The sequence below is a fragment of the Lolium perenne genome, chromosome 3, assembly GCF_019359855.2.
Source record: "Lolium perenne isolate Kyuss_39 chromosome 3, Kyuss_2.0, whole genome shotgun sequence".
Classification (NCBI taxonomy): domain Eukaryota; kingdom Viridiplantae; phylum Streptophyta; class Magnoliopsida; order Poales; family Poaceae; genus Lolium; species Lolium perenne.
The window spans coordinates 274,883,864-274,895,543 of record NC_067246.2 but is presented as its reverse complement, the minus strand read 5'-3'; the positions used below and the strand labels follow the sequence as shown (position 1 = coordinate 274,895,543).

Sequence of the window (11,680 nt, the reverse complement as noted above, 5' to 3'; positions counted from 1 at the left end):
TCCACCTCCCACCAATATTACTAATATGTTTGGTAATTGGTTAGTAGATAGACAATCTAAGGCATACATCCGGATTGGGGTGGCTGCTTTATGTTGGTCTATTTGGAGACTCAGGAATGATATTATTTTTAATAAAAAACCTTCTTTTCATTTCTTGCAGGTTATTCATATGGTTTCCCATTGGGTCCAACTTTGGGCGCTACTTTCTCCGGTGGGGCAACGGGATGCTATGGTTATTGGATGCACACGGCTCCTGATGGTTGCTCAGGATATCTTGTGCCAGTCTGGTTGGCGTCATACTAGGAGGCTATGTTGATTTGTAGTCTTAGTATGTGGCCCTTTCGGTGGTTGATGTTTGTATCAATCCCTGATGATGTGTGACTTGTAAACACTACCTTTTGAACCTGTTTTTATTTAATAATAAATGGCTGTGTGCATCGTCACGATGCAGAAGCCGAGGTATACCCCCATTTCGAAAAAAAACCATTGACGTCGGGAAGGAGATCTACCGAAGATCACTTATTGCAGACGATGCCATCTCCATTGCAGGGAAACCAACAAGAAAACGACGACCAAAAACCTAACATAGACTACTGAAAAGACTACTTTTATTGAAAACTCCACTCATAGATCGGATTCCCGACTCCTCCCGACGCTGGCGAAGCCGGCCGGAGGAGGGGGAAGCGATCTATGGAGGAGGCTGAGTCGGGGTGGCTAAGGCTTTTTCTCAGGGGGCGGCGGCTACAGGGGCTATCGACCATATCTTGTTGGCGGTTATCATACATGGTTCGCTAAAATAATCAGACCGATGGGAAGTCGTCCGCTCCAGGAGACTAAAATCTAAATGTTCTCTCTCGTTATAATTTTCCATTAGTTTGTCAGGAAAACAACTTAGCATTTCCACATCTGTTTTGCGTTGTATTTATGTCATGTTTCTACTTTTCATATTCTAATGTTTCAGCCATGTAAATCAAACAAGATCTCAGCAGCAATTGGACCGAGAAACGTGTACACCAGAGTGGTCACACGAAAAACGCCAATGCTTCACGTGAGAACGGTAGCCCACGGTCGTTGGATGTGTGCATCACGTCACGGACTCGTGGCAGGAACGCGCAACACGTGAATCCCCGATTACCACCACATGTGGGCAGTTCCAAGCCAACAACTTCTTTTGCCCCATCCCAGATTAACAGCATTCCATTTGTCGATGACGCGGTGGTCCATGCAAACTACTTGCATTCTAGGCTACACAAAAATAATAAATCTGACGAATTATATACCCTAGAACATAAAAAGTCCTTATTAAGATGTTATGCCTTTGTAGTATACATCATTGGTTACCAATATGATTTTTTCAGATTTTTTTTGAAACTTCAAAATATGATTTTTGAATATTTGATAATAAAGGGCTGCCCATTTGTCCACTCCCGGATGTTGAGACGCCAAGGGCAGTAGACATCAAGGGGAGAAACTGAGAAAACTAATTTGATAAGCTGGAACCATTACATCAGTCATAACAGCATTCTTACGAGCATGGGAGAGCAATAAAACTTTATCCTAAACAGCCGGTAGATTTCTCAGGATCGCATATTTGTACAGTCTCGCAAAATAGCCTTTCCTCCTTTTTGTACACCTAATAATTGTACAGGACGCCTATCTTCTCTGCAGCGGCATCAGGTAAACAAACTCTCTGAGCCAAACCCTTGCACCACTAATATGCTCAAACTACAAAATGTACAAAGTTCTGAGTACAACATGTTTATTTATTTTTTCAACTTGGCTTGCAGCAGCCCAAAGCAAGCAGCAGAAGGTAGATCTGGGCAGCCATGGTTAGCTGTACATGGTCATTTCTATGCCACTACGAAGGATACTGTGACTGAAGTCCACTCCTCCTCTCTGGATGTGGAGTATACATAAAACACGTTAGAAAAGGTCCAGCGGAAGGGAGGTTAATCGGTAGAAATGCCACGAACTTTTTATTCAGAGATGGGACAGAAGATGAACATTGAAGCTTACCACCAGCAGCAACAAGTTTTTCTACTCGAGCAACGATGTGCTTCCCATATGTATATTTCTTCAGCGCATTTAGGTGAACTTTTATTCGCGAAAGAATCAACTCTCTCTGCTGATCATCACAAGTCTCTAGTACTTTCTGTACAACATAGTTACCAAACTGATCCTTCATCATGGCCTGCACAGATTCAAGGTAGAGCTATAAATTTGGCACAGCTAAAAATGTGCATTCACAATAAATAAACTGTGATACACAATGAATAGATAAAACTGTGGCATAGTCGTATTCGTTATATCACAGCTTTTTCTTTATGTAGCCCATAAATAAAAGCATTTTCTGATGAAACTTGCAGATTTATAGTGTATATTCTCGCATATGCATGTGAGATATTTTGGAAATTTTGAAGCTTTGAAGGTTTTAAAATGCCATTATCATCCATTTGGCCACTAAAGTATTTCTAAACCACAGTTTTCAAGGTCCTGGGTATCAAATGTTACAGTTTATGAATTATGAAGCAGCTGTATTTTGTAGTATACTAAGTAAAACTATGGCATGTTCCTCCAAATGTAGCTGTTAGACTAACTAACCATTACTTATTAAGTAAAGAAGCTAGAGAGATGTTCGCAAACCACTCTTCAATAGAAAAAATTGGAGACACGCTCTCGCATGTAGCAAGCGCATAAATATATCAAACCTACAACATATATGTCAAAATGAATGTATGATATTACCTATATCTGGGAAAATCAGTTATACCGTTCAACACAAAGAAAGGTAAGTCCATAAATCTTCTCGCAAAGGTAAACCATAGTTCAAGATCAACCTCTACAAATGTGTATATATCCTGAACTCACAAGTATGTCTAAAACGTAACTAAAATGTGTTTTCTTTCTAACCGATCTAAAAGTCTGTTGCAAGCACACCTCTAACCGATCGTAAATTACAATGTTCTATCTCAGGGTGGGCATTCGGTTTTAACCGAAATTTCGGTTCGGTTTTTGCGGTTTGTGAACAAATTCGGTTTTCAAAAATGGTAACCGAAATTGGCATGAAAATTTAGGAAACCGAAGATTCGGTTAACCGACAAATTCGGTTCGGTTTTCGGTTAAAACCGAATGAACCTACTCACTTGAACATATAGTAGGCATCACCGAAGAAAGCAAATAGTGATTGACATATCAACACAAAAAGCATCAACTGCGCAAGAAATCGATAAATGAGCACCAATCGTGGAGGGATGCTATTTGGTAGGTTGCGGCACTCGTGGTACAGGTGCATCACTAGTGAGCGATTAAAAGGGGTAGCTAAAACTTCGAGCGACGTGTTCTATTATGCAGGCTTCACGCTATATTCAGAAAAAGCTAGTACATCAAATACCAAAGTCATACATTGAATGAACAATTTTTGGAACATCAAACGCAATTGGACTTCTATCCAAATAGTACTTTTATTTCAGTGTTTTCATCGTATTACTTTACTAAGCTTTGTGTGTTCAAAACCAATATATCATGGCTTTTCTTGAAAAAGGTGGATTTTCATAGTGACCACTTGGATAAAATCTTGAAAACTGCTGGCCCCAATAAATTCAGCCAATGAGAGACCAGGTGACAGCTTTGTCTACATACGAATGTATTTAAGACACATTTTAATATGTAGATACAAAAAGCTGCGACACTTATTTTGGAAAGGAGGAGTATATGCTAAAATACATTAATTTCAAATGTGGAATGATTTCCCTAATGCTCCTATTTTAAAAAGGGCAAACTACATAAAATTGTATGAAATCGAACAAAGAGATCATAAGGAAAACCTGGAGAGGTTCATTTTCATCAGTAGTTCCAAGCATTTCGTTTATGATTACTTCCCGCTCTGAAGGGCCTCCGAATGTTAAACACTTCTCAATAACATTTGAGGCAAATTTCTGTTGGCTCATTTGAATGATCTGTCCAGCTAATTTTTCAATAATGAAAGATCGCTCGTCAGGCTTCCCGTGCTGCATAACATGCTGCACAAGAATAATAGATATCAGCTGTGTTAACAGAATTGCAAAGGAAATACAAAATATACTCCCTCCATACCATGAAAGATGTCTTAGATTTGTCTAAATAGTATCTAGATACAACCAAATTTAGACAAATCTAAGACATGTTTCATGGAACGGAGGGAGTAGTACAGAACAAGTCTACCGTGAACTCAAGTAAGCTCTTAGTCTGGAATTGCAATAGGAATTTGACGTTCACACCATGATTAATGAATTAGTACTTGGTAGAGTTTGCCATATTAAGTCATTCACATCAGTTTGGGTAAAAAATCAAGTAACACATGACATCTTTGTTCTTTACTTGCAACATCAACATAAGTAATTGTGAGTTTTATTCTTCCCAAATTAGTGTGATATCATCATATTTCAGTCCAACAAGATAGTGCATATGTGTGTTTTGCCCTCGTTAAATGACATCCTGAATAACAGCACTTCACTAGTCGTCAAGAGGTCCACTTAAATAATCATTCAGAACATTACACTAACATGATCATGCACAAATGTGAACTCAGAGACATGGTCCAGCACAAGCAGTTGTATCACATGTATGGTTCTACATGCCTCACTTAATCAATATCATGCTTCACGAGAAAAGGTGGTACACAGGCGCCCATCATCATGTAACCAATCAAAATTGTCAGCACATGCAAGGCCTAAGATGTCAAATTTTGTTAGACAAAAATTACTATTATTACAACTAATAAATTACTTTCTCTGTTCCATATTAGTTGTCGCAAATTCGGATGTAGCTATACACAAAATGTGTCTAGATGCATCCAAATCAGCGACAACTAATATGGAACGGAGGGAGTACTTTTTTGGACAGCATACATCATGTACTTTGTATTTTACAAGTCAATTTGGGCAAGATTAGATGGATCATTATTTAATGGCATACCTTAACTGCACTTTACATTTTATTATCCTTAATTCCAAGTATAGATGTAATTTGGCCAATATTAGGGTACCATCTACCCTCTTTAGTTCAACAAAATCAACTAACTTCTCTGATGACATCACACGTTGGAAAAGTTAGTTCATCTTTTGCACTAAAGAGAGTAGAGGGAACCCTAATATTGACCCACTTGCATCTCTAATTCCAGGAGAGACAATGGTTGAGTTTCCACATTCTGGCATCAAATCATAACTACATAGAATCACATGTATGTTTCAGAGCTGAACTACAGTCAATTATCGTAGAAGTAATATATAGGTAGATATAAATTCATACAAGGTCAATGTAGCTATAACAAAACTGCTGAACAAAAATTATCAGAATGCCACATCAAGTCTGATATCAGTCCGAAAATTCGTAAGATGCAACAAACCTGGACAACATAATTTCCATATTGGTCTTGTGCTAACATGCATACAGATTGCAATATTTCATCCATAACAATTTGCTGTGTTTTTGGATCAGTGCAATGCTCCAGCACTCTCTGAGTAAAGAAAAAAAATCATGAGTTTAACTAAGGTGGAACTGAGATAATTTTCTAAAGATAAAATTAGGGTAGAAGAATTGCTTAGTTCAGAATTAAAAGATCAACCTGTATGACTCTGCAGCCATAGGGGTGAGTGGACAGTGGAACAACTTGACCGTAGAATGTCGAGATAATGAACTGAACCGAATCTTCTGGTATACATTCAATACATTTCTGGATAACATGGTTTCCATTTTGATCACGCACGCATCTCATGATATGACCATCAAGCTCAGTAACCATTTTTGTCTTCTGGTCCAGGTCAACCACCTCTATTGCCTTCAGTGATGTGCATACACGTATAAGCCTTAGTCAGCAATCCTAAGATCTTTTTGAAATAAAAGAACTTACGGAACTTGGCAAAAATATGTACATGTATTACCTTTTGGATAACTCGACAGCCATACATCTGAAGGCTGAGAGCTAGTACATGTCCAAACAGTTGATCAGCCAACTCCCTGCGTTGTGAGGAGCTCCCATGCTCAAAAAACTGAATTAAAAATATAGATGTAAGTTATGGCATTGTTACGAAAAACTAAAATTCAGAAGATGCTACAAACTGAAGAAATAATTTAGTGTCCCCAATCTTAAGTGAGCAGCACCAGGGTCTCACTAATGAATACCTTCTGCACTACATAGTTCCCAAAGACATCAGTCATCAATGAGAGAGCATGAGGCATGATCTCCTCAAAAACCATATTCTTTTCCTCAACTGTCGCAGTTTCAAGTTTCTGCTGTATGAAACGACTTCCATATTGGTCAGCACTGCATAATTAAAGCAAACATCACATGAGAATTTAGAATGCGTCGCTAACTGAACTATTAGTAAGAGAAGTACCATCATTACTGTGAAGGATTGGGGCAAAAACAAGATGTTAGGTGAATTATGAACTCGCATGACGAGTTCAGTGCATTACAATTGAATACAATATTGTGGAAACACAAGAGCTCTCAAACACAAAAGGTGCAGTAACGCTCTTCACGTTCAGTCTTTTTTCTTAAAACGTCAACTACTGCAGAGAATAAGGTGGCAGACTGCTTTGAAGATCGTACTATATAGGGACTCTCCATTATAAGCCCCTCTACAGAATGTCACTAGAGCTGCGGTCCTTCAATTTGTCATCCACGATTTCAAGCTCTACTTGTTGTGCTAGTGTAGATGCTTACTATCTTTCTAATATTTGAGTGCTCAGAGATGACAATAAAGAAAGATGACACCAGGCTAGCGTATAATCCCCAACCCATGATTCTTTCAAATCATCTCATGAGGATAGTGAAGCCCAGTCCATGCCATACCACCGAGCGACTCCCTCCGTGCATTTGGGACAGAAAGATCCACACCAGAGGTGCAAGTACCGTAGATGCATCTCCAGCCAGTTATCAAGTCTAGGCACAACACCCTGAGATGAGGCTCCTGCTTGCTATACCGGTGCTCAGTGTGGCAGAGGTGGAGCTACGTCATGGGGAGCAAGTGTCAGCGCAAAGAACCACCTGTGGCCACTCTCCATGGTCAAGGGTGATGAGAAGAGGTTAGAGGAGAAAATTAAGAACAGTAGGATGAGAGGCAAAACCATGTTGCCATGTGGGCAGGGTCTGAGATTATAGAGTGAAGAAACACTCAGCTTTCTTTAAGAGGGCAAGATATAAACTGGTAAAAGAAACCGAGTGGTAAAATCATGACATAGAATGGAGGGGTTATTTTGTAAAGTGATGCTTTATAGAAGGCCATATTATGGAACGTACCTATTAGTTATTGATTAAAGCAAACATCAGTATTGCTAAGGTATGAAATGACCAAGTATACCTGAACTCAACCACATTCCCAACAATCTCAGCAAGGTCAAAACTTCTAGCCTTGTTGCTTTTGAATTCATCCAAAAGTGAAGAAGGAAAGTTATCATTCATGTAGCCACTTGGATCAGCGTTCCAACCACCCAAGCTTCTCATGTTAGTAGGAAACCTCGGGTTCCGCTCACCAAGCCTAAATGGACTACCAGGACCTGATGGGGAAGCAACAGGACTTCCCAAAGGGCTTCCAGGGTATGTCATGCCCATGCCATAAGCCGAATTGCCATAATAACCCTGATTTGTGACTGATGATTTACCTAGAACTGGCATTCCATATTGCTTCTGCTGAAGTAAAGCTTCAACATAGGCTTTCTGAACTGGTGTTAGATCAGCATATGAACTAGCCATGAAACCTCTTTCCAAGGAAGGATCGCTGAAGCTGGCTGCTCCCTGTGCTGTGTATTGAGCTGCCTTCAAGTACTGTGCATAAAACGGATCAGAGAGAGGTGACTGAAGACCAGTGGCAGTTTGATTATTGGATCTACCAATGTTATGCAGATCAGATAGACTTAAGGTAGGTGGCGACAGAATATTGTTACCAAAGTTTCTTGAATCTGACCCAAGTGAGCCTATAGCAGATGCAGCAGCAGCACTTTCAAACACAGGAGACATGCTACCTGAACCCATATAATTCATCATCGCAGAGTTGAAACCCGGATTGAGTGGATATCCACCAAGCCCATAGTTCAAAAATGCTGGATTCATTCCGTCAGGATTCTGATGTTGAGCAGGAGAACCACCTGGGGTTGCATTAGAAGATGGTGGTGACTTCTGATATGAGCGAGCAGAAAGAGTAGAAGACCTCTGCATTTCCCCATGTCCATCAAATCGTGCGTCAGTGGGATTTCTTAAGTCTGCTAGATTAGTGGCATTAGTATTAACATCAGCAAATGAAGAATTCGATGGTTGTGAAATTGATGGTATACCCAAATATTCAGCCCCCGCTTCCAACATAACAGAATGCTGCCTATTGTTGACTTGAGCAACTTGCGGGGCAAGAGAAAAATTATGGTGATCGCTTATCTCTCTCTGAAACGTTGGTTGGCCAATGTTGTTATTGTCATTCAGAGTACCACCTTTAGATAGGTTCATGCTAGATAGTGCAGTTAAGATATCATCAGGCTCAAGCGCTTTTGAGGAAACTGTGTTGAACGATGATGACGAGCCATTCAGTCTCTTGTCATTAGAACCAACCCTAACACCAACAGGTGGAAGGCCAGGGCTAGGAACCCTAGGGACATAATGAGGATCTGGTGTAGCATTCCTCGAAGCCGATGAACCCAGAACAGAAGCAAAAGTTTGAGATGCAGATGCATTAATATTGGAAAAGCCACTGACACTTTGCGCATTTCCAACAGAGTGACGTGCATCCAAAGTGTCATTATGCATAGAGTATTGGTTCTCCGAATAATTAAGTGGCTCCTGGTTGTCAAGAAATGAACTGCGACTGGTTGCACGAGAGGGGTGCTCTGAAGTAGGTGTTCTGTGACCAAGGTTATCCTGAAATAACGCAAAGTACACTAAATCATTTATCCATGGAAACATAGAACGGCACAACAAACCAGTAAATTAAGGTTCTAAAATATGAAGAAAAAATGTAACTGATGTTATAAGGATAAATTAAACTGCTGGAGTATCAGCTACCAAGAGAAAATAAGATCTTGCTTACAGCAGAAAATGAAAATGGAACACAGTTGTCTTGAAGTTGCAACTCTTAAGACTTATTCAGTGCACGCTTTCTTCCAAGAAAATGCTTTTTTCTCTACTACAATTTGGGGGGAAAGGTGACGGTATTAGAAACTGTGTCAGATCAAAGCCCACTCCTTAGATACGCAGGTTGTTAAAGTTCAAGCAAAGCAGAACCAACCAAATGTCCATTCATCCTCACTAGTGATGCAAAAAAGAATTTTGTCGACACCAGGTGCAGGTAGGAAACTTCTTGAAAGTTGGTTCACGGAAAAACGTGTCATCAGTTAGAGGTGCACATATCTCAAGGATAACGTTCTATCGAGTACAGAATTTCACGAGACAGTTGTTATAACTTTTAAGACATACTAGGGTACATAAACCAAATTTCACATGATTGTGCAAACCACAGACCCGCACCACTTTCTGTGATGGGATTTGTACCACCTGGCTTGTCCATCCAACACATGCCTGCCCAAACTTGAGCAGGAAAAGAACTCAAACTCCTTGCCAGACAACGAACTTATCACCATTTTATCAGGACAGTCCAGCTTCTAACTGGATACAGTGCTGGGACTGGCTAGGGCTTGCCTACTAGAACAAAGGGAGGGGATCTAAATCCCCAAATTATAGGATATACAGCAAGTAGACACATAGAGCAAAAACAGTACACTTGATACGACTAACCTAGTAGATAAATCTCAAGTATGAATCTATGACAACAGATAGCAACCTTAGCAGCGCCAACCGTGACTAACCTGAAGCATATCAGCAAAGCTGCGTTGCCGTCCTAGTGATAAGCCAATGAGCCCATCACCTCCTCGATCCACCCACTCTCCAGCACCGCCCGCAACCTTCCTCGCATCACCCTCCCGATCAAAACCAGGATTCTGCGGGAACAGCGACATCCCCGGCCCAGCCTCCTCCTGCACCGTCTTCCTCCGGTCCCCAATCCCACCGACCACCCCTGCCTTGAGCCGCTGTGTTGACCGCCAGTCCTCCTTCGTTAGGACCGGCGGCGGCAGCCTTGGGTTAAGATTGGCGTGCGAGTAGTAGTAGGAAAGGTAGGCTGGGTCAGCCCGGAGCTCCTCCTCCGACAGGAGTCCACCATGCCCGTTCAGCTCCTCGGCATCAGGAACGGCGGCGGCGGCGGCCCGGGCCGCCTCGCCGCCACCGAGGCGAAGGCCGCTGATGGCGTTCAGCGAGCCCTCTATGGTCGGCGGCGCCGACCCGCTCCGGAACATGCTGAGCCCCCGCTCCGGAACGCCGGCCTCCTCGCCTCGCCGACGCACTGCGCCGCCGCCGCCACCGCCGCCGCCACGGAGCAGCGCCTCAAACTCGTCGTCCTCTCCCACGCCGCCCATCTCCTCGTGCATCGCCACCAACCCTGGAAACACAGCCCACCACCAAATCACGCAAAATAAGCAGCACACCATAGCAGAAATGGAAAGTTTACAAAAGACGCACCGCCGATTACCCAGGGGACGCAGCGCTCTCTGCGGGACACCAGAGCACGCACCAGAGTAGTAAGCACGGCTCAGTCTTCGCAAAACCTGCAGCCCCCGGGCCAAAGCGCCGCCGAATCGCGCGTCGCGAGCCCGATCGGGACAGTGGCGGCCATTTTCAACTCGGGCGCTTTTGGGGATTCGGGAGATCGGGCCAGAAAGGCGCTACTGCGGGGTGACCAGGCTCAGATTGGGCTCCGATCGGCCGGCGATTTCGCCATTTTGGGGGCACGGAAAGCTTCGCGACGAGAAGGGGATGGGGGAGACTGGAGAGAGCGCACAGTAAAGCAGCAGCAGCAGCACAGTCAGGAACGGAGCCCGAGGAAGGAGACGGCGGAGTGATAAGCACGAGCTCTGCCGGCAAGCCCAGCCGTCCGATGGGGTAATCGGCGGACCAGATCCTCCGCGCTCGCAGAACCCTCTAGGGTTTTATGACTTTTATTATTGCGGACTCTGGCGCAGGAATTACTCCTCTCTGGTCCGCGGGCCCGGCGTCTGGTCTGGTCTGGACTCACTTGTAATTTACCTGGAACTTTAAGATCAAAACTACGCTTTTTCCTAGTGTGGGAGGACCGGGGTGCGTAGGTGGAATAGTCCTTAATTTTTTTAATAATTGGGATTAGGGTCGCGGGGCGGGGGCCACGTGGTTAAATATAGCAGGATGTGGCTCTGGACGCGTGCGGCCCACGTGGCAGTGTCAGCCCCTGGATTCGCTCGTGCAACAGCATGGACGAGGCGGATTGGAGCAGTTGCCGACGGTGACCCGAGTAGATAAACTTTGGAGAAAAAATAATGGCGACGTGCTTCCACTTCTGGGAGCTAATTCCGGATAAGCCCTTGATGAGACCACGTGCATCATCCGCTGTTTCATTTCTGTTTTTCTAGGGATGTTGTTTCATCTTTGTTGACAGGATGTGCTTAGATTAGATCAGGATTAGTAGGGCCGCAGGAGTATGTACTCATTGTAGGGTTTTAGAATATTTTGCCATGGTGATGTAATCATCCACTAGCGTGCATGCTTTATTTGGTAACGCAGCTAATTAACAGATGCTCGTAATCGGTGATGACTGACATCAGCGTGCTTTTTTGTGTCACGTCGGTGAAA

At 43.0% G+C, this 11,680-nt stretch overlaps 1 protein-coding gene across 2 annotated transcripts; it reads right to left on the bottom strand.

Annotated features, from left to right (window-relative positions):
* Positions 1-1,467: 1,467 nt before the first annotated feature.
* LOC127344481 (pumilio homolog 1) lies at positions 1,468-10,899 on the bottom strand. 2 transcript variants are annotated; one of them, XM_051370775.2, is made up of 10 exons: positions 10,538-10,899; positions 9,829-10,457; positions 7,341-8,884; positions 6,160-6,301; positions 5,919-6,026; positions 5,603-5,815; positions 5,384-5,494; positions 3,825-4,019; positions 2,017-2,191; positions 1,468-1,896 (listed from the first exon to the last, which is right to left on the bottom strand). In XM_051370775.2, exons 2-10 carry the CDS (start codon positions 10,444-10,446, stop codon positions 1,859-1,861), a joined length of 3,144 nt encoding a protein of 1,047 aa, XP_051226735.1. In that variant the 5' UTR covers positions 10,447-10,457; positions 10,538-10,899; the 3' UTR covers positions 1,468-1,858. The 2 variants fall into 2 exon arrangements, with proteins under 2 accessions (XP_051226735.1, XP_051226734.1); XM_051370774.2 differs by having other exon boundaries at positions 10,548-10,899.
* Positions 10,900-11,680: the final 781 nt, after the last annotated feature.

Bases quoted from the DNA above. Each gene is read 5' to 3' on its own strand.
- LOC127344481 (XM_051370775.2), bottom strand. From the start codon at position 10,446: ATGCACGAGGAGATGGGCGGCGTGGGAGAGGACGACGAGTTTGAGGCG. The intron at 6,302-7,340 runs GTATACTTGGTC...TTAATTATGCAG, and splicing joins GGGAATGTGGTTGAGTTCAG to TGCTGACCAATATGGAAGTC. The intron at 4,020-5,383 runs GTTTGTTGCATC...ATTCTTGTGCAG, and splicing joins ATGGAAATTATGTTGTCCAG to CATGTTATGCAGCACGGGAA.